Source organism: Oryzias latipes, chromosome 7 (assembly GCF_002234675.1).
Source record: "Oryzias latipes chromosome 7, ASM223467v1".
In the NCBI taxonomy this organism is placed as follows: Eukaryota; Metazoa; Chordata; class Actinopteri; order Beloniformes; family Adrianichthyidae; genus Oryzias; species Oryzias latipes.
In genome coordinates this window covers 11,504,604-11,523,939 of record NC_019865.2, presented here as the reverse complement: position 1 = coordinate 11,523,939, position 19,336 = coordinate 11,504,604, and the positions used below count along the sequence as shown (strand labels likewise).

The following is a 19,336-nucleotide window of genomic DNA, read 5'->3' as shown; positions in this document are numbered from 1 at the left end:
AAGAAAAGCTCAAAAACCAGTCAGTTTTCGACTGTTATATTCATAATTAGTGACTCGACCCACTAAAATTTGAGAAGGTAACTCATCAAAGATATTTTAAAGGCCTCCTTGCAAGGCCCCCGTAAATCGTTCAGCGGCAAAAAAATAAATATTGCCATGGACTAATGACTTGAGGGTTTATTTCTGAACAAATACATTAAATCAACACCAATGTGTTTGTAATTTTATTATTAATAAATCAACCACGTTTTTCATGATCAGAACACAGCACATTCATAAATAGTCTTGGTAAAATGTTCATATTTATTATGTGTCATTCTCCGCGTTAAATAGAAGTAGTTCGCCTCCAGATCAGGTGGTGGCGGTAATGCGCCACTTTGTTTTCGTTTCAAGCGTTGTATGCAAGCCCCCCCCCCCCCCCCCCCCCCTTTCTGGCAATACGCGTTTGAGGGAATATCAAAATAAAGTTCATCTTAAAAACGTGTTGTCATGGTTAACCCTGACGTCTGCTTTGATAAACATTTCTTTTTCGTTCCGTGGTAGCACAGGAAAAAATTTACCGGCCTTACAAAGGACTTTTCTGACGACTTTGGCAAAATTTGAAAAACGAGAACATCTAACGACAAAACACGGGGAAACGTCGTAGCTAACGACAGCAGCAAACACCCTAGCTAACGACAGTAGCTAACGACAATAGCTATCGACAGTAGCTATCGACAGTAGCTATCGACAGTAGCAACAGTTGCTAAGTCCTGACGACAAAGTGAGACGACCAAAGACATAGACAGTGGACACAAAAACAGATTTTTGGCACAAATGGAACCTCATAGCCACGACCAATGAGTTAACGTCGCTAAGTTTTTTTTAAACTTTATTGACAATTGCGGTATCATACATTAACAATGACATTAACGTTAACAACGAACAATAACAATGTAATGAATATTGCTTCGAAGATCAGTCACCATTGCCAAACATAACATATTAACATAGAAAATAAAGAATAGAGGGGGAAAAAAGAAACTATGAACATAACACACAAATAAATAAAAACATAAGTAAAATAAAATAAAGGAACATAGAAAAAATCTAAATAGTCTAATACTAGTTAAGTTAGGGGTACTCTTGAAGTTTGTAATTCGGAACAAAACTAAGCAATTTCAAGCCATTCTTCTTTTTCATATAATGAAGTGATTGAAAGTAAAAACAGAGCTCTTTATTAAATGTTATAAAAAGTGGTTTGGTCTTCAAAACTTGACCTCACCAAGATGGCGGTGCTCTCCTCCCATGAGGAACCACGTGATGTCTCCTCTAGTGAAATAACTCATTGGAAGGACCCCGAAGGACCCCGAGAACATCCGGCAACCCGAGAACATCCGGTACCCACACCGGCCACAACTCACATGTGAGTTTTTACTGAACCACTGCAACTCTGCAGAACTTATGTCCTGTTAAACAACATCTTTAATTTTAACTTTGCCTAAATCCTAACTAAAAGACAACTGGGAATGCTTTTTCAATAGATCAAAAATTATTGGAGTGGGACTGTAATTGTTGACTTTTTTACAATAAAAGGTTAACAAAATAAATAATAGTTAGTATCTGTGAAGTATTTTTTGTTCATCAAAGGATTTTTTTTAAGATGGATTTACGTGTCTTCATTTGCAAGCTAACCACAATAATTAATCTCTGTGTTCAAACGATAATAATTATTAAAAGCCATAAATCAGAAAAATTCATGTTCTGCCTTACCTGTGTAAATTTCCCAGATTTTTGGCTTGTAGCTCATTGACAATTTGCGCTTTTATCACAACAGGCTTTCCGGGCATCACCTTCTCCCCCAACAGACATCTCACAGTGGTGGAGAATTTGGACTGAGTCTTAATGACCTGAGGAGGTTGTTTTTCCACAACCAGAGAGCTGACAGAGTTTCATTGATGAGAAAAGACTTTCTCCAAAAGGCAGAGTCATGAGTGTGGAAACTTTTATTTTAAGTTTTCAGTGAGCGTGAGTCTATATTACCTGTCAATCAGAGAATGCAGAAGAGTTTCCAGCTGTAACTTGCAGGCTGGAATTGGTGTTCCAACCAGCATATACTCTTGTCTCAGTCTCTCATTAATCCCGAGTAGCTGCTCAGACCTAATTAAGAGTAAAAAGCAAAAAGACGTACAGAATACGACAATTAGAATCTATCAAATGTTACTACGCTGACACTATTTGAAAAAAGCAAAAAAGTAATAAGTACAGATTAGTAGTTTGAATAATGAATACTTGAGTGTTGTTAAAACAACTGTTTAAACTGTCTAACAGTGTCTCCACTTTCTGAGGATTCTCAGGAAGACCCATCGGGAGCTGCTGACTGTCTTCTATCGCTGCTCCATTGAAAGTGAGCTGACATATTGCATCTCCGGGTGGTTCTCCAGCTGCACCACAGCACACAAAAAGGCACTGCAGAGGGTCATTAACACCGCCCGAAAAATCCCTTCCCTCCCTGAAGGACCTCTACAACACCCGCCGTCTAAAGAGGGCATGCAGCCTCTTGAGGGATTGGACACACCCAGGACACCGGGTCTGATTCAGAGTGCTGCGAGCACGGACAGACTAAGGGACAGTTAGTTAATTGACGCAAAACACTAACACCCGGTCATTTGTAACAATTTGTTTTTTTAGATGAATTTTTAGTTACTTCTTTTTCTTTTCTGTAAATGCACTGATATGGGACAGATTCTCAATGTCATACTTTGTACAAAGTTTCACTGTGCAGTGACAATTAAGATGTATCTTTATCTTTATAAACTAAACTTTAGGAGAACATAAGCAAGGAATCTTAAGCAAAGAAAATTACTTGCATTGAATAAAATAACAATTAACTATGTGAAAACAGTAAAACAGCAGTAAGAGGTACATCTCACCACATCTGTAGGGGAAGCAGGTTAGAATCAAAGGGAAATCCTATCACTGCCTTGTGCTGTGAATACTTCCACTCCTGTAAGCTTCCTAAATAGTCCCTTTGGCAATTTTGTAGATCAGACACACATGAATCCAGGCACCTGGCACGTCTCTGCAATGACAAGCATCAAGACACATTACACACATTAGTAGAAACGACAGAAGAATTTACTGGATAAGAATAGTTATGTATAATTCCAGATCATAAAAAGAATAAAAGGAAAAGTATACTACAATGCAATTATTCTATTTAAAAAAATATGCATGCATTTTAATACAAGTAGTGCCTTTCTGATTAAGATTTAGTATTTACCGTATTTTTCGTAATATAAGTTGTAGTTTTTTGCATAGATTGGACAAGGGTGCGACTTATACTCAGGAGAGCCCTATGGCCGCATTTACACTGCATGGTTCAAGTGACCCAATTCCGATTTTTTCCTCTCATGTGGCACAGATCGGATATGACCGGTGAACGTGTAAGCAGGACAAAAGCGCGTGGATTCCGATTTTCTCAGATCGGATACAGGCCTCATTCATATGTGGAAATAAATCGGATATGAATCGGATACGTGCATTTGTGTGTGCCATGTAAGCGAGAGAGCACATAAGGATAAGCTGACTATCCGTTCTTTTTCCTCTCCTGCGCATCCCCGTCCAGCCTCATCCAGGAGCGCCCAAGGCAACACCTCCTTTCGTCGCTGCGTTGCCTCCATGACAACCGCAGTCACACACAAAAAAAAAAACAGAACAAAAGGGGAGGGTTTCACCATGCTAAACGTTTGCAGTTTGGACCAACACGCATCTTCAAAATGTGCTTTTATTACAATTATTATTGTTATTAAGGGCCTTCTCGCACATAATTTTTTAAATCTGTGCGGTCAGGGCTCAGGTCCGCGGAAGGCGGAAATGCTGCTACGTTACGGTTACGTAGTCCTCAGAACGTCTACGTTTGATAGTTTCAGCATTGTATAGTGTGAATGCAAAAATCGGATACGGGTCACTTTTAAAAGATGGTGTAAGCGGGTCATCAAAAAAATCGGATGTAGTCAGAAAATCGGATTTGGGCATCAAGACCTGGGGCCTCATTTATAAAACTTTGCGTAGGATTTGCGTCAAAAGTGGCGTACGGATGAAACATAGGACGTGCGTACGCACAGAAATATTCGGATTTATAAAACCGTGCGCACGCACATCCTACGCATATTTCCCTTAATAAATCACAACCAATTCTAAATGCAGCGCAGCTTTTGCGGCTTCATGAAACGCCCATAGTTGCCCATAAATAGTCCGTGAAACGCCCACAAATGAATATTCATTGATTGCGAAACCATGGCAAACACAGAGAAGAAATGAAAAAAACGTTACTTCACTCAATGTGAAGTAGAATTTATCGTTGGCGAGGTGGAAAAGAGGAGAAAAGTGTTGTTTGGAGGGCACAGTGTGGGCATTACTAATGGCAAAAAGGCACGTGAGTGGCAAACGGTGGCAGATGCCGTAAATGCTGTAGCCTCACAACCTCGGACCGTGGTTAAATAAAAAAGAAATGGTCGGACATCAAAGTCGAGGCAAAAAAACGTCTGGCGCTGCATCGCCAGAGTGTGTCTGCCACGGGGGGGACACCGGAGCTGACCCCTCTTGATGAGAGACAAGCGGCAAGAATTGGGGAATCCCTTAGTGGAGTGGTGACTGAGGCGCAGGGGGACGCCGACGCGCCAGATGCACCGGGTGACACACCCCCAAAAGCCTGCAGAGGTCCAACAGGACGGCTCGAGGAAGTCGGAACCGGCTCATAAGCCAGTCGTCCTCGTTTGCCAGCACGTCTTCTTGCTGTCTAAAGATGCGTTCACTCCGAATCCTTCCATTTGACACATCTTCTAAGAGCGCAAGATCAGCCATTGTGCGTCATTACGCATTGTGATGGGGCATTTTATTTCCATCCATTTAATTGCATCTGACAAGCTACAGATGTAGCTTGTCAGATGCAATTAAAGGTAATAATCGACGTGGAAATGGGAAATTGTTCAGCGCAAATGTAATTTCTTGTTGTTTTCTGAATGGTTGAGACTCACGCCATACATTGTTTTATCAAAAATAAAACAAACTAAAGGCATATGCATGAATACCATAATTCTGTAGCTTATGAAGACATGTTTTACTATGTAAACAACTTTCCCTAGTGGACAATTAATGCATCTCTCTCTATCTATTCATCTGTCTGTCTGATTGCACCTATATCTGCTCCGCCAGACGGACACATTGACGGGAATATCAGTTTTGTACATTATTTCGTTCTGTTAACTATATTATTTATGAGGATGAATTGCACAAAATGCCAATATTGCAGAACATATTTCACTTTTCTTTTTGCAAATAAGTGTTCATTTGAATTTATGTTGTAATTTTCGTTTGAATTTTTTTGTTTGTTTCACTGCTGATCGATCAAACGGGTGTTCATGTAGGCTGTTAATTGTAAGACTTGCTTTGTGAAGTCTTCATGTTATTTATGAGAGGCAGTATTGTCATTTTCACTTTCACGTGTTTGTTCCATCTGCCGACGGTGTCGCCGTTTCTCATTTCACCCGTTTTTGTGCGTACGCCTGGGTCAGAGCTTGCGTGAAGGACCGCACATTTTCCCGTCAAGTTTGCTTTTTATTAATCTCAACTATTGCGTAGAGTGGCGTACGCCTTCTTTTGTGCGTACGCAACGTTTATAAATGAGGCCCCTGCAGTGTAAATGCGGCCTATATGTGATTTTTTATAAAAACACAAATAGGCTCAAATATTTGTTATTGCTCTTTAGCAGTTTTTCCCACTAACAACCACTAAAGGGGACTGTAGGCATGTGTATCAGTATTTACTGACAGCAAAACCAAAGAAGTGCTGTCCAAAACAAACATGGAGGAGAATCTGATTGTTCTCCTCCTAAACTTTGTTTCTCTTGTTTTTATTTTTTCTTTCCTTGGGTTAATGCGGGACAGCAAGTCGTCAAACTGGGATACAAGGACATGGTGGTACCTCCTTAAAAAAACAACCAAAAAAATGGAATGATGTCATGAACCCCGACATGGAGACATGCTTAGGGTGGCAGTGGCTCACGTGGTTGAGCAGGTCAGCCAATTATTGAAGGATCAGCGGATTGATCCCACTCCCCCCCCCAGTCAACTGTTGTGTCCTCGGGCAAGACACTTCACCCTCCCTGCCTCCAGTGTGGCTCCACTGGTGTGTGAATGTGTATGAATGTCATGGTGATGGTCAGAGCGGCCTTAGACGCTACGGTCTCGCCACTGTCAGTTTGCCCCTGGGCAGCTGTAGCTACAGCAGTAGAACACTTTTGAGACAATTTTTAAAGGATTTATGAGTAGCATAAAAGCCACACCTGTTCCACACAGCTAAAACTGCTGTTTTTTTAAATTTGTTGTGAAAAAATTCTCTTATTTTTTCAGAAATCTGAATAAATAGTGGTAGACAGATGCTCACTGTTATCAATTGATCTATGTCATACTCCAGCTTCATGATGTGCTGTTTGACTATCACCGACTTCTTGATGTCCTCCGGGTCTCCTTTCTCTCGAATCTTTTCTGTTAAAGAAAACAGAAAGATTGTTGCATGTTAGTTAGCGTTTAATGTTGCATTTCCTGAAATCAAAAAGAAAACTTCTGGCATTTTTGTAAAGGTTTCTTTTGGGGGGGGGGGGGGGGGGGGGGGGAATAAAAAAAACAACATTTTTCTTTGGTTTGTTGCACAAGGGTGAGAGGTATTTTTAAAAGGATTTTTTTTAAGTTTACTAATTACTAATAAATACCATGAACAATTAGTCCAGTGAAACTTCCAGAAACCTCTGTAAACAAAATAAGCAATGTCCAAACATAAAGGAGTTAAATAACAAATATAGAAATATGATTATTGATAGATATGTACATATCATCAATAAACTGTAATATATCTGTAAATATTTATAAATATAAATTTGAATCGTGTGGGGGTGCATTTGGGAGCGTTTGGATTAAGATTTAAAAGCAACCCAATGAGTGTTTTTACAGGAGAATGTGTGTTTCCATGTGTTTATGTCTTTCTGTGTACATTTATATACAGTGAGGTCAATAAGTATTTGATCACCCTGTGATTTAGCAAGTTCTCCCACTTAGAAAACATGGAGGGGTCTAAAATTTTCCTCATAGGGCATTTCCACAGTGAGAGACAGAATCTGAAGAAACATTCAGAAATCACGCTGTACGATTTTTTAAAAACAATTTGCTGGTGCATAAATGCACCAAAATGCTACAAAATACACATTGAATATCCTAACTTTATCACGCGCATGCTCCTTTTTCAAACAGAGTCTTTTGGAACAAGGCCAAGTAACATTGGTGTCTCCCTTTTAGAGTCAGGGAACTGAATTGGCCAGCCTGCTGTCCAGATCCTTTACTTTTGGAGAATATTCTGTGCATCATTAAATGCAAATTATTTAAAAAACAACCAAGTTTGAAACAAGAAATGGAGTAGATTTACTTTCTATGGTTTCGAGGTTTTGTCTCTCCCAGTTGAGCTCCTCTTGATGCTGATGTGTTGCCTGTCTGAGGTTCATGAGCTCGGACACCTTGTGTTCCAGGAATGTAATGTCTTTATTGTTGTAGGTCTGAACTTGAAAGGTGAAATTTGAAGGATCTGCCTAAAAACATATAGCAGAAATAAATTAGTTTTATAAACATCATCATGCTGGTTAGTCTTGTTTTTCCACTTCAAGTTTCTTTTTTCTTTCAAGAAAGTGTGTGAAAGGCAGACATCAATGTAAACATGACTATTTCGTTTGTAGCATAGCAATAAAAGTGTTGGGCGGAGCATTTTAACAACTAAAGCATTTCTTACTTTTTATTAATAACAGAAAGATATATAATGCATGAAATCATAAGCAGAATCGAAACGCAGAAATGAAGCAAATTCCTGTTTGCATTTAAATCACCTGTTTAGGAAGGCTGACGCAGAAAAGTTGCAGTACTTATAAATGTGGGCAGGGTCACAGTGACAGCGCTGAGTGAATGGACCCTTAACTTATGGCCCCATAGGGGAAAAAAGCTCATTGTAAGAACAGATTGTCATTCAAGCCCAATTTTTTTTTTTCAAATCCCAAAAATGCAAACAGATAAAGCATTTATTGCTGTCAACCCCCCCCCCCCCCCCCCCCCTGTGAATATTCAGTTTAAGAGATTTTAAATTTGCAGATTAAAAAAATGATACTCTCTTTATACTTTTAGAAAGCCAAGCCAGGAAAAAATATATTCCTAGATTTTTTAAACAAGCAGGAACACCAAAGTAAAAAAAATCAAAATTACCTTTTGCTCATAAATAATCAAGTATGAACACATATGTGCAAAACATGGATTTGCCAACTTGATTGTGGGTATTTACTGTTTGTAAAAAACGCTTGGAATCCTGACAATCATGTGTTTCTTTACCATAAAAACACAAAACAAAATGTTAAAAGAAGCTTACCGAATTGATCAATTCTCTCTCTTTCCTCAGTGTGTCCCTCACCAGTACTACAAACTGGAGAGCATTGGACGAATAGTTACCCTGAAATAGAAAAACACAACATATTTTAAATATCACCTGATTAACACAACATTATTCACTTTTTCAGAGCTGGTCGGTTCAATTCAGAATTTTAAGAAGTACATTCAAAAATATTTAATTCGTTGTTCGTGGTCTGATTTAGTTTCCTCTGTAGTTTTTGTACTTTTTTGACCACCGTGCTAATACTACAGGAGTTCAAACATTCTGATTTCATCCTTCTTAATGTAATTTTTTTGTATTTGTCTCTTTGTGTTCAGTTAGTTAAACTCAAAATGGCATTTACAAACATCTGCATAGATTCTGTCCCAAAACATGGCCTACACCCAAACATTTAAATAGGGATACAATGGAGCGTTTGTACTTGTACCAGTGCGGCCCACACCCAAGGCAAACACTCATTTTATAGTCAGTTGTGTATAAATATTAGATTTTTTTTCCTTTCAATATTCATCCTGATTAATCCTAAATAAATCAGGATGCTATTGGTTAGAAATGAACAAACAGGTAATCCGTTTGTTCAATGTTTGGATTAAAGACCGCAACTTTTCCCATATTTTCCTCATTACTGTTGTAGAATTTATGCAAATCCTCCTTGTATCCGCCATTTCTCCATATGTAGCAGCATTTTCTATATAATTGAAATCCCAGTTTGTTTGTTTTTTGTTCTGTTTCTGAGGGAAGGAAGTACAATTCAACAGCAAACCTCAAGCTGACACAGGGATAACAGTAAAAGTGTCTAATTCTAGAAACTCTAGAAACGTACCATATGCCTGGCAACCTGTATCAGCTTTATCCTTTCCACCACATTGAGTAGATGAGCAATATTCTGAAACTCCCTCCTGGTTTGGTCCATAAGCTCACGGGCATTATTCTCCAGCTCCGGCCTTGTCAATGAGTAGTCCTCCCTGCGTTCACACACGTGTTCACACAAACACACACATATTTAAACATATGTAGATCTGGAAATACGAATGCTTAAAATAGGTTTTATATTTCAAAAGCAATAGTCCACACGTTAAAAAATGACATCTTTTTCAAAAGTTATTTACAAGTGTGGATAGGAGGAACAGCTGTTCGGGGAACAGCTTTTTCCCAGAAGCTGTGAGACTGCTAAACTCTGAAAGAGCTTTGTAGCTTTAATGTTTACCCTCTAGATGTCTAAAAGCCTTTCTCCAGAGCATTCACCCCTGATCTTGCCATAAATATGGACATTAAGGGGGTTTGAGTGTTTTTGGCTTTTGTTAATTTTTAATTCCTTGCCCAAAAGTGAAACGTAAAGCACTTTCCAAACATTCATTTAATTTTAAATTACGGTAAATGAATCAATAAATGGTAGCTGGCATTTTTGCAAAAAGGTTTTTAACAAACTCAATATGATGTGTTTTTAATAAACCATCTCCAAATTGCAAATCTTGTACACTTTTTTTCCCCACTGACTAGGGAAATCTAAGCCGGCACATTGGTAATAATTAGAGATTTTGAATTTTGGTTTGATAAATATAGTCATTTTTTTTAAATTGTTATACAACTGCGAATATGCAAATAGAAAAATTAAACAAATTCTGTGTTTTGTTTTTTTGACAAGAATTTATTTAAAAAAACAAGAAATAAACGTTTTTTTTGGTATTTTATCCAGTGTAAAAAAAACGACTAGCGCTATCTTTTTATATTTGCTTTCATATAAAAAGAACATTAAACCCTTTTTTTATATCGTCTTGGGTCAGTTATGATCAATCTTATAAAAAAAAATTTCAAAATCTGCTTAATTGGTTGAGCAGACATTTATTGGGTTGAAAAGCAAATTTTTTTTTAAAATGAAATGAACATGTAATGCAGATAAAGGATTTGTAGTTCCTGCTGTTGGCCCTGAAATCTTCTTTCTTTTCCTTTTCTAAAATGAGCCCAGTAGCTTTATATGTTTCTTGTTTTCCTGTCTATGTGAAATGAGCCTTCTCTAAGAAACCCACAACGTTTCTTCTCATTGTTGACAAGTCACTTCCTCTTCATGGAGTACAGTTTCGAGTTGCATTTCCTGATACAGCAACAGTGTTCAGCAACAGTGATTTCTCTCAAGGATTTTAAAGCCAGTGTGGTTATATTAATCATGTTGACATCAGTTCATTAGTTCATAAGGCTGTTCAAGGCTCTGCATGCGGTTTTGGATTTTGCCTCAAACATGAATTTGTTAAATCTCGGAAAACATTGTAAAGCACTGTGCACTACATGAGATTGGACCTTAGTGTTAGATTGACATTTTTTATTTAAAAACGGGCAATTAAAAAAATATGGTAATACACACACACATACACACACATATACATTTGTTTAAATATGCATGCAAAGATGTTTGTCTTACCATCTCTGGTTCTCAATCCATTCAGCAGCGTAAAACCGGGCCTCAATGGGGAAAGTGTTTGGCGGATACAGTGAGTGGACTGTATCGCTTGGCAGGACGTGTATAATTTGTGCAATTTTTGCCCACTGAGCCATGATGTTGTAAAGAGCTGTAAACAAAACACAGACTTTTGTCAGTTTTGCAGACAAAGAAAATTATGCTTCAGTCATTTTATGTTTATTTAAGCCAGTACCACACCTAGGGATACTACATGGTGGTGTACATCAAAATATATTGCTGGATTGGCCGTCACGTGTCATATGACGTGACACATGTGCGCCATTGCTATGCATTGAGTCTTGCCGCATGACGCAAACAGGTATGCAATGAATCATAAAAGGGGGTGCAATGTTTAGCAATCAACGACAAAAACTATGACAAGAAATAATCCAATCGAGAGGAGTCACCTTTCACAGGTTAGTGATCACATTTCAATAGAGAGAAATCCAGCTGGGAACTCTGAAGTGGGTGCTAGTTTGGTTCATCAATGTATATTTTTATTCATATTTAGTATCTCAAAATTTGACAAACTTGCTGTTTAAGATTGTAATGCAGGAGTAATATTCATTACTTTTACAAAAGGCTTTTTAACTGAAGTCTGTCTATTAGACAAGTTTACAGCTAGGCTAAACTCTAATAACTAAGCAATACCACTTTACTGGTAATTTACACACCTGTATCAAAGATAAAATTGCAGTTAACGGACTAGTTAATGGAAAATCGTTAATTCATTTATTTTGTTTGATTAATATATAAAGAGATTAAATTTACCTATGTTTGTTGGTTAAAACACATAATTGCATTTTATAAAAATATCCTCAAATGTTCTACAGATTCATCACAGCCCAAACTTACTATAAAACTCCATAAGATGCAATATTTTCATAAACTCATTAACTGGATTGTTTTGATAAGTGAGTCAACATTGGACCAAAAATTGAAAGAAAATAAAAAAGTTTTCCATGCTTATTTTTCTAGCATCTTATGAGGTTCTGCAATCGTTTGTTTTATAAATTGCAGTGTTTATTCTATTTTTATAGGTTGGATTGTAAAGAATCGTTCCAGAGAATTATCATGTGAGACGTGTATATGTTCTGGCAAGTGCTCCATCTCATAGATTTCCAGAGGCCCTTCCCACTCAAAGATCGTGGCAGACTCCAGCAACCATCAGATACAGTAATTGCCATCCTGTTTTCAGCAGAACATCACCTACGACGTGCATCATATTAGACATTTACACACATCAATGCTGCAAAAGCACACACAGCTTCAACAGTACACCTGTGAAGGAATGGCCAGGAGAGAAACCCTGTAGCAGACAGGACACAACGCAGATCCACAATATAGCCAAAGTTTAATGTCTCGAGAGGACAAAACAAAAAAAAAAAAAACAGGTCAGGTACAAAGACGCTTAGGCACAGAGCACAGAAAAGCCACACCTAAAATAGGGACCTAATGAGGATTTCATGCAGCTGTGACTCTCACAGGAGGCCTCAGAGTGGAGAAGGCCTCCAGGAGAAGCCACAGCCTGTCACATTTTATGACAACACCAAGCTAATTATTTTAAAAGGCCTAATAAAACATCTGATTTGAATGTAATTGTTAATTGTAACGGAGATATATTTGTATTTGTATGTAATGCAATAATAATAAAAGATGGTAGTTTCGTATTAATTTTACTATGAAAGAGTATTACAAGGTGTTGATTACCTAGTTTTATTTGGATGCGTGGTAGAGGGAGTTTTCTTTTTCTTTTTTTAATAAGAAAAGGGCCTTGTTGCTCAACTTTGCCAAGTTTATCACCCATTCATCCTACTACATTTCAACAACCTCCCTCCTTTCAAAATCAATAATTTTCCAAGCTTTCGAGCAATTCTTTGGAAAAATTGTTAAGAAATAAGGGAGCAAGCCTTATTTTTTTGGTCGTTTCCTGCCTGTCCCAAACAGGAACAGTATGTTCTGTTGACATGACTCAATGCATAGTAATGGTGCCAGTGCGCGCACGTCAATGAGTGTAGCAGCAAATAGCCAAAGGCCATTCAAGGAAAATATATGTATTAATGTCATTAATTTGTAGTATAACTAGTTTGAAAGAGTTAAGCCAGCAAACTATTGCTTTCCACTCTTAATTTATAATTATCCTCCATAACTGATTCACATATAAAAACATATTTTACTCTTCTTCCTCCCTAAAAAATGTCGGTAACGCTTTCTTTTACAGTACAGTACTTACAGTGTACCGTCCTTTTGCCCTTGGGGTAGTTATGCTGCATTCAAGTGCGCTGGGAATTTGCAACTATGCTCGCCCAACCTACTTAACAAAAACACACACTAAATATTTAGCCTTGTTGTTTTACATATTTTCCTGACATTATATATTAAAACAAGTTCACGTTTAGAACAATATTTAAAAAAAGTTAAGTTTTGAATAGTTTATTATCATGTTTAAATGAGGATAATAATTGATTAGTTTCAAGCATTACAGTCAAAGCAATAAAGAATTCACAGAGATTTATCAAACTCATTACAGAAATGATTAAATAAGTAAAATATACTTTGTACTTTATAAAAGTCTTTATGCTTTTTATGTTCATTTGACCTTGTATTGTGATTTTTCTTGCAGTTACAAACCCTGAAGAAGTCCGGCACCGTTACCAAACTCTGCTGAAGGAATTTTGACGGACAAAAAGCACGACCCTCAGGCCAATAATGTGTTTTTTGGAATGCTGTTGAGAACTTAAAACAAATTTCATTGTGATGACATTTTGTATGCTGCAGAAGTGTATAATTAAAGATTGTTGTTTTCACTGCTGTCTTGTTTCTCTTTAATTTGTCTCATGTTACAAGAAGTAATCAGGCCAGAATATGTTGTTACAATGCAGTTACTTTACCCTTACCAACAAGTTAGCATTGTGTCGTTTGGTGAGGTCAGAAGACCAAGTGTCTATGTACACTGTATAGGAAGGTAATACGTGAACATACCCAGCATTTACTACTGAAAGTACCATGTAGTTGAGTGGAAATAGGGCTGACATTCTTTTACAGCCCAGTTTCAGTGTACTTAAGGGGTAAGTACCAAGTAATATTCAAGTGAACATACCCAGTGGTCCCCACCTGCCTGAAAACCGCCACCATCATTCCAATACCCAAATCATCCACAGTGACAGGTCTGAATGACTATCGGCCGGTTGCCCTGACACCGATAGTCATGAAATGTTTCGAAAAACTGGTCATGACACGCATCACAGAATCCATCGATATCACCAAGGACCGGCACCAATATGCATACAGGTCAAACCGATCCACAGAGGACGCCATCTCCTCTGTGGTCCACACAACCCTCACCCACCTAGAGAACAAGAACGCATACGTTCGCCTGCTCTTCGTGGACTTCACATCAGCTTTTAACACCATCATCCCGCATACCCTCACCCAGAAACTACACACACTAGGACTGAACCCCACTCTGTGCAACTGGGTCTTGGACTTCCTGACAGACAGACCACAGTCTGTAAAAATCCGCAACGTCTCCTCCTCCCCGATCACCCTCAGCACGGGCTCCCCCCAGGGCTGTGTGCTGAGCCCCCTCCTGTTCACCCTGCTCACGCACGACTGCACAGCGAGTCACCCTAGCTGTTTGATCGTGAAGTTTGCAGATGACACAGCTGTGGTTGGACGCATCTCCAACAACGATGAGTCCGACTACAGGCAGGAGGTGGAACATCTGGAGAGCTGGTGCAGAGACAACAACCTCTGCATCAATGGGAAGAAGACCAAGGAGATGATCATGGATTTCAGGAAGGACAGATGCCCCCCTCCCCCCATTCACATCGGAGGGGACGCGGTGGAAGTGGTTTCCAGCTTCAGGTACCTGGGCGTGCACATCTCCAGCGACCTCACCTGGAGCACCAACACCTCCTGCCTGGTCAAGAAGGCACACCAGCGCCTTTATTTCCTGAGGAGGCTCAGGCGTGCTGGGATGGGGATCTCAGTGCTGACCTCCTTCTACAGGTGTGTGGTGGAGAGCGTCATGACCTCCTGCATCACTGTCTGGCACGGCAGCTGCTCTGCAGCAGAGAGGAAAGCTCTGGAAAGAGTGACAAAAGCTGCACAGAGGACTGTGAGCTGCAGCCTGCCGTCCACCACTGACATCTATAAGACCAGATGCAGGAAACGGGCCTCCCGCATCCAGAAAGACCCCACTCACCCCTCACACCCTCTGTTCTCCCTGCTCCCCTCAGGGAGGAGACTGAGGAGCATAAAGAGCAGGACCACCAGACTGAGGAACAGTTTCTTTCCTGAAGCAGTCAGACTGCTGAACTCCGGTTGATCACTGCACCCCCCCCCCCCCCCCCACTCTCCATGGACAACAAGCTAATTCCCAAGTGCAATATCACAGGGCTGTGCAATACTTAACATAACATACTGTGCAATTGAAAAATACTTCTGTGCAATACTCCGTAACAGTCTGATATCACATTGATATTATTATTGATACTATATTTATTTATGTCTGAATGTAAACGGCTGGCCCGGGACCAGAGAGCCTAATTTCGTTTTATCATGATAAAATGACAATAAAGTTTCCTGATCCTGATCCAGTATTTAGTAATGAAAGTACCATGTAGTTGAGTGGAAATAGGGCTGACTTTCTTTTACAGTACAGTTTCAGTGTACTTAAGGGGTAGTTTCTGTGGTAAATTTATGGTAAATACTATTAAACATACGAGTGCAGACTTAAATTCAAGGTTCTTTATTTGTACTTACCTTGCACATACATGTGGTAAGGACCATAAAAGACACCTTTGCACAACATGTAAATACCCAGTAAGAATATTATAAATACCCAGTATGTACCACATAGGTATGAACCAAATAGTACCACATAAATACACAGTATGTACAGAGTAGACACAAAAAAGTACCATGTAAGTACTCAGTAAATTCCATCAAAAGTACCACTTAAGTACCCAGTAGTTACACAATAAGTACCATGTAAGTACCACTTAAGTACACTGTAAGTACTGTACTGTAAAAGAAAGCGTTACCAAAATGTCTTTTGATGTTTTTCTGTTGTGTGATGTTTTAGTTTCCAGTGCTTCATCTCCCATCCAACATCACAGACAGACGGATCATCTAAACTAGACCTTTCCCCAAATATTCATGCAATTTTGATTTAAACTTACTAGTCTGTGTTTCTTTTATCTGCATCTTTATAAAAATTTACAAAATACAAAAAAAGAAAATGGTTTAAAAGTATTTATCATTAAAAAGCTAATTTTATTCATGCATGCAAGAAAATGAAAAAGGTTGAACCAACAAAATGAACAGATGATTTGCTCATTTCTTGTTACTTAAATGCTCTTGTAACCCCCGTTACAAATACACTCAGTAATAATAGAGCATTTTACAATGATATAAAAAGGTCAATAAATATTAATAAACAACATGATAAAAACAGCTAAAAGTTGTGAGGATAAAAATATAAATAGTATTAACATTAATAATTTATAGGTTTTATTACTATTTTTGTTTAAAAAGAGAAATTGTTTTTGTTGTCGATAAAGTTTAAAGTTTTTCAAGAGCCCTCCCCAACCTGTGCGTTGCGTAGCGGAGAGATAGGCCTGTTTAGGGCAGAGACAGCAAGCACGCGCAGCAGAGTAGCCATTAGCTGAAAAACTACGGTGAAAAACTAAAATAACGGTGCAAACCTGTTGTCAAGCCAGACCGGAAGAGGGGTGTGAGCCAAATAAGATTTTATGCCATTACCAGACGAGTTTTGGTGAGTTTTGTTTTGTATTTTGCCTACTTTTGTGGCGTGGGTTTTGCCGTGATGAGGCGAGCCCAGTTGAGACCAATTTAAGTTGTGAAAAGATGACAAAACAGTACTTTTGAGATATTTATAATTTTCTTTGACACTTCGAAACATGAATGTATTTTATTTGATGTATTTTGGGTATATTTTGTGTGAAAAGAAGCTAATTTTGCAAGTAGAGTTGGATGTATGAAAAAGAAAAAAGAGCAGCCGCCATTTTAAGTTTCTAAAGAGTCACGTAGCCTTCTAGTGCGGCTCCGCTTTCATTTTGGAGTGGTTTTATTTTGCATATGGACTAAAATTATTTTTATGGCCTGTCCTGCAGGCCAGGTTTTTGAGTCCCCCCGAGAGTAATTGGGAGACGGTTCCGGACCGGATCGTTCTGGACTTCTCCTGATCCATGGATGGCGAGCCTACCCAAGGAGCACGATAATCCGGACTGCCTGTAGAGCATCACGTGGTCCTTTACTTTTCCTCACTACTACAAAATCTCTGCCAAGGTCGCGGTAGGAGATTGAACACTAACTGTGGATCCAATATACTTTAAAGGAGCACTACCAAAACTGGATACGTCTGCTAACAAACTTTAAAGGATTTTGCTAAGCAATTGGACATTTAGAAAAACAGTTCTTTGTTTGCTTTGCATATTGAATTGTCTTTTGTTTGATATCTGATATTTTGTAACTTTAAAGGATACTTTTGGTGTAAATTTAAAGTGACAAAACTGATTTACAAAAAAGTGAAAAGGGTAATTATAGTGAACTCAAAAGAAAGCTTAAACTAAATTTAAGTTAAATAAATTTAGTTCTGTAACTAAAATCCCTTTAAAACAAATGACCGGTCATCTTTAATTAAAATAGATTGAAACTGAAATTAACTTGAACAAAACCTTTTATTTGAACTTTAACAGAAAAAGTAAAGGAAGAAACAACATAAAGGGTGTTGAAAAGGTGTCTTAACATTACTTAAGAACCAAATTTGTATGTTTATTGTTGTTTGTCAATTGTTCAGTAAACTGCCGGCTTTTTCCATTCTACCTTTTTATTGACTCTTGGCTCTTTTATTCAATACACACCACTCCGTGCGAACCTATATTTGGTCCAGTAGCCTGACTACCTCTGCCTAATAGCATAGGTGCTACACTCTGCTCAACCATTTGTTGGAGAATATTGCTCATCAATGTAATTTTAAAAAATGAATACACGTAAAAAAACTGAAAGAAATGAAATACATACTTTGTCATTATTGCTAAACAGGTTCTAAACTCGAAAAAAAGTTCTATCCCTTTACACTGAGGTTTTTAAACAGTTAAGAGGAAATGACACTACGTGGCAAGTCTCCACTGAAAGTAATTTCACATGTTTATTTGTCAACATCAGACAGAAAGATAGCATTGAAATGACAGATTAATTGACAGTACAAATGAAAAGTGTGACTGTGGCCGTCTGGAAGTGGAAGCAGAAAATTAGTTCTAAAGAGCTGCAGGCTTTTTTTTTTTTTTTTTAAAAAAACAACCAGGGGGAGTTTCAAAAGGCATGATTGTTGCAAGTTCTCTTTTGATCATTTTTAAATGCATTTATTTAAACTCTCACAACAGAAACTAGAACCTTCCTTGAATGTAAAAGCGTATGTTTTGGTCCCATGAAATGGAGAAACTGTTTCTTTCTAGAGAAATATTCCACTGCTTGAGTTTTTAATCAACTCCAAGGTCATCTGGACCCGACGGGTATATGCAATTGCTCCAGCCACTCTGAAACAGCAGAGTGGACAGGTGGAGCTAGTATGCTCATTATCATGGCACTTGGCTGCACTTGCCTCGCTGATGCTAAAGTACTTTCAGAAGTTTCAATATAGTCAGTCCCATTAGCTGTCACACATCTAGGTATGTATATTAAAGCAGGTATGCTCTCTGCATCTCACCCATCCCTTGGGTGAGCAATAAGCTCCAGGTTGGCTACCCTGGCCATCTCGACCCAAAGGCTCTGCTCCCAGCTTTATCATATTATCATATCGCATTATTAATTAACATTCTGCTTGAATCTTTGTGAACGCTTACCTCAAATGCAGTATCAACGTTTAAACATAGAAGCTTTTGGCTTTTCTATTAACATTTTATTTTCAGTTGAAAGATAATGTGTTTATTGCCATCCAAGGTTCAAGGACTTAACCTTTAAAAGACATAATAAAGTCATGATATGTATGTCATAACATTCCTTATGCAAGGCTGTGCAACTCCATGAACACATGGAAAGATGTAGGGTTTTGTGGGCACATGTCTAGACTGCTGAGTCAGTTTTCTTAGCCAACAGCTGGATCCGCCCCTCACCTCAGGAGAAAACTTAAGTGTTTTATCAGTTTTTCTTGCATGTTAACACTGAAATGCTGGTCGTTTATAGATTTTACAGCATTAGGCGTTTTACAAAACTATGCTTATGTTCTTTTAATAAGAGCTCTGTCTGCTGTAGTCAACTGTCCATTCAGTCATGATATTATTACATGAAAAAAGGAAAACTTCACATAATTCATCATCATCATCTCCTGCAGAGGTACGAGGTCCTGTCCCTATCTGTGGAACCATATACAGTGTATCACTGGACTGCCTGCCC

The 19,336-nt window shown here is 38.4% G+C and overlaps 1 protein-coding gene and 1 long non-coding RNA gene across 2 annotated transcripts in view; one reads left to right on the top strand and one right to left on the bottom strand.

Moving 5' to 3' along the window:
• Positions 1 to 19,336, bottom strand: part of LOC101162184 (signal transducer and activator of transcription 5B-like) — a 34,762-nt gene that overhangs the window by 10,083 nt on the left and 5,343 nt on the right. Inside the window, exons 2-9 of the mRNA XM_023956571.1 lie at positions 10,877 to 11,024; positions 9,284 to 9,425; positions 8,440 to 8,520; positions 7,459 to 7,618; positions 6,427 to 6,527; positions 2,913 to 3,061; positions 2,023 to 2,139; positions 1,753 to 1,920 (exon numbers count right to left, since the gene is read on the bottom strand). Coding sequence (XP_023812339.1) covers positions 1,753 to 1,920; positions 2,023 to 2,139; positions 2,913 to 3,061; positions 6,427 to 6,527; positions 7,459 to 7,618; positions 8,440 to 8,520; positions 9,284 to 9,425; positions 10,877 to 11,010 — 1,052 coding nt within the window. The 5' untranslated portion in view covers positions 11,011 to 11,024. The remainder of the gene's footprint in view (positions 1 to 1,752; positions 1,921 to 2,022; positions 2,140 to 2,912; positions 3,062 to 6,426; positions 6,528 to 7,458; positions 7,619 to 8,439; positions 8,521 to 9,283; positions 9,426 to 10,876; positions 11,025 to 19,336) is intronic.
• Positions 16,282 to 17,772, top strand: LOC111947654. The gene is made up of 2 exons (XR_002873522.1): positions 16,282 to 16,697; positions 17,056 to 17,772. It is a non-coding gene; the product is annotated as an uncharacterized LOC111947654 (long non-coding RNA).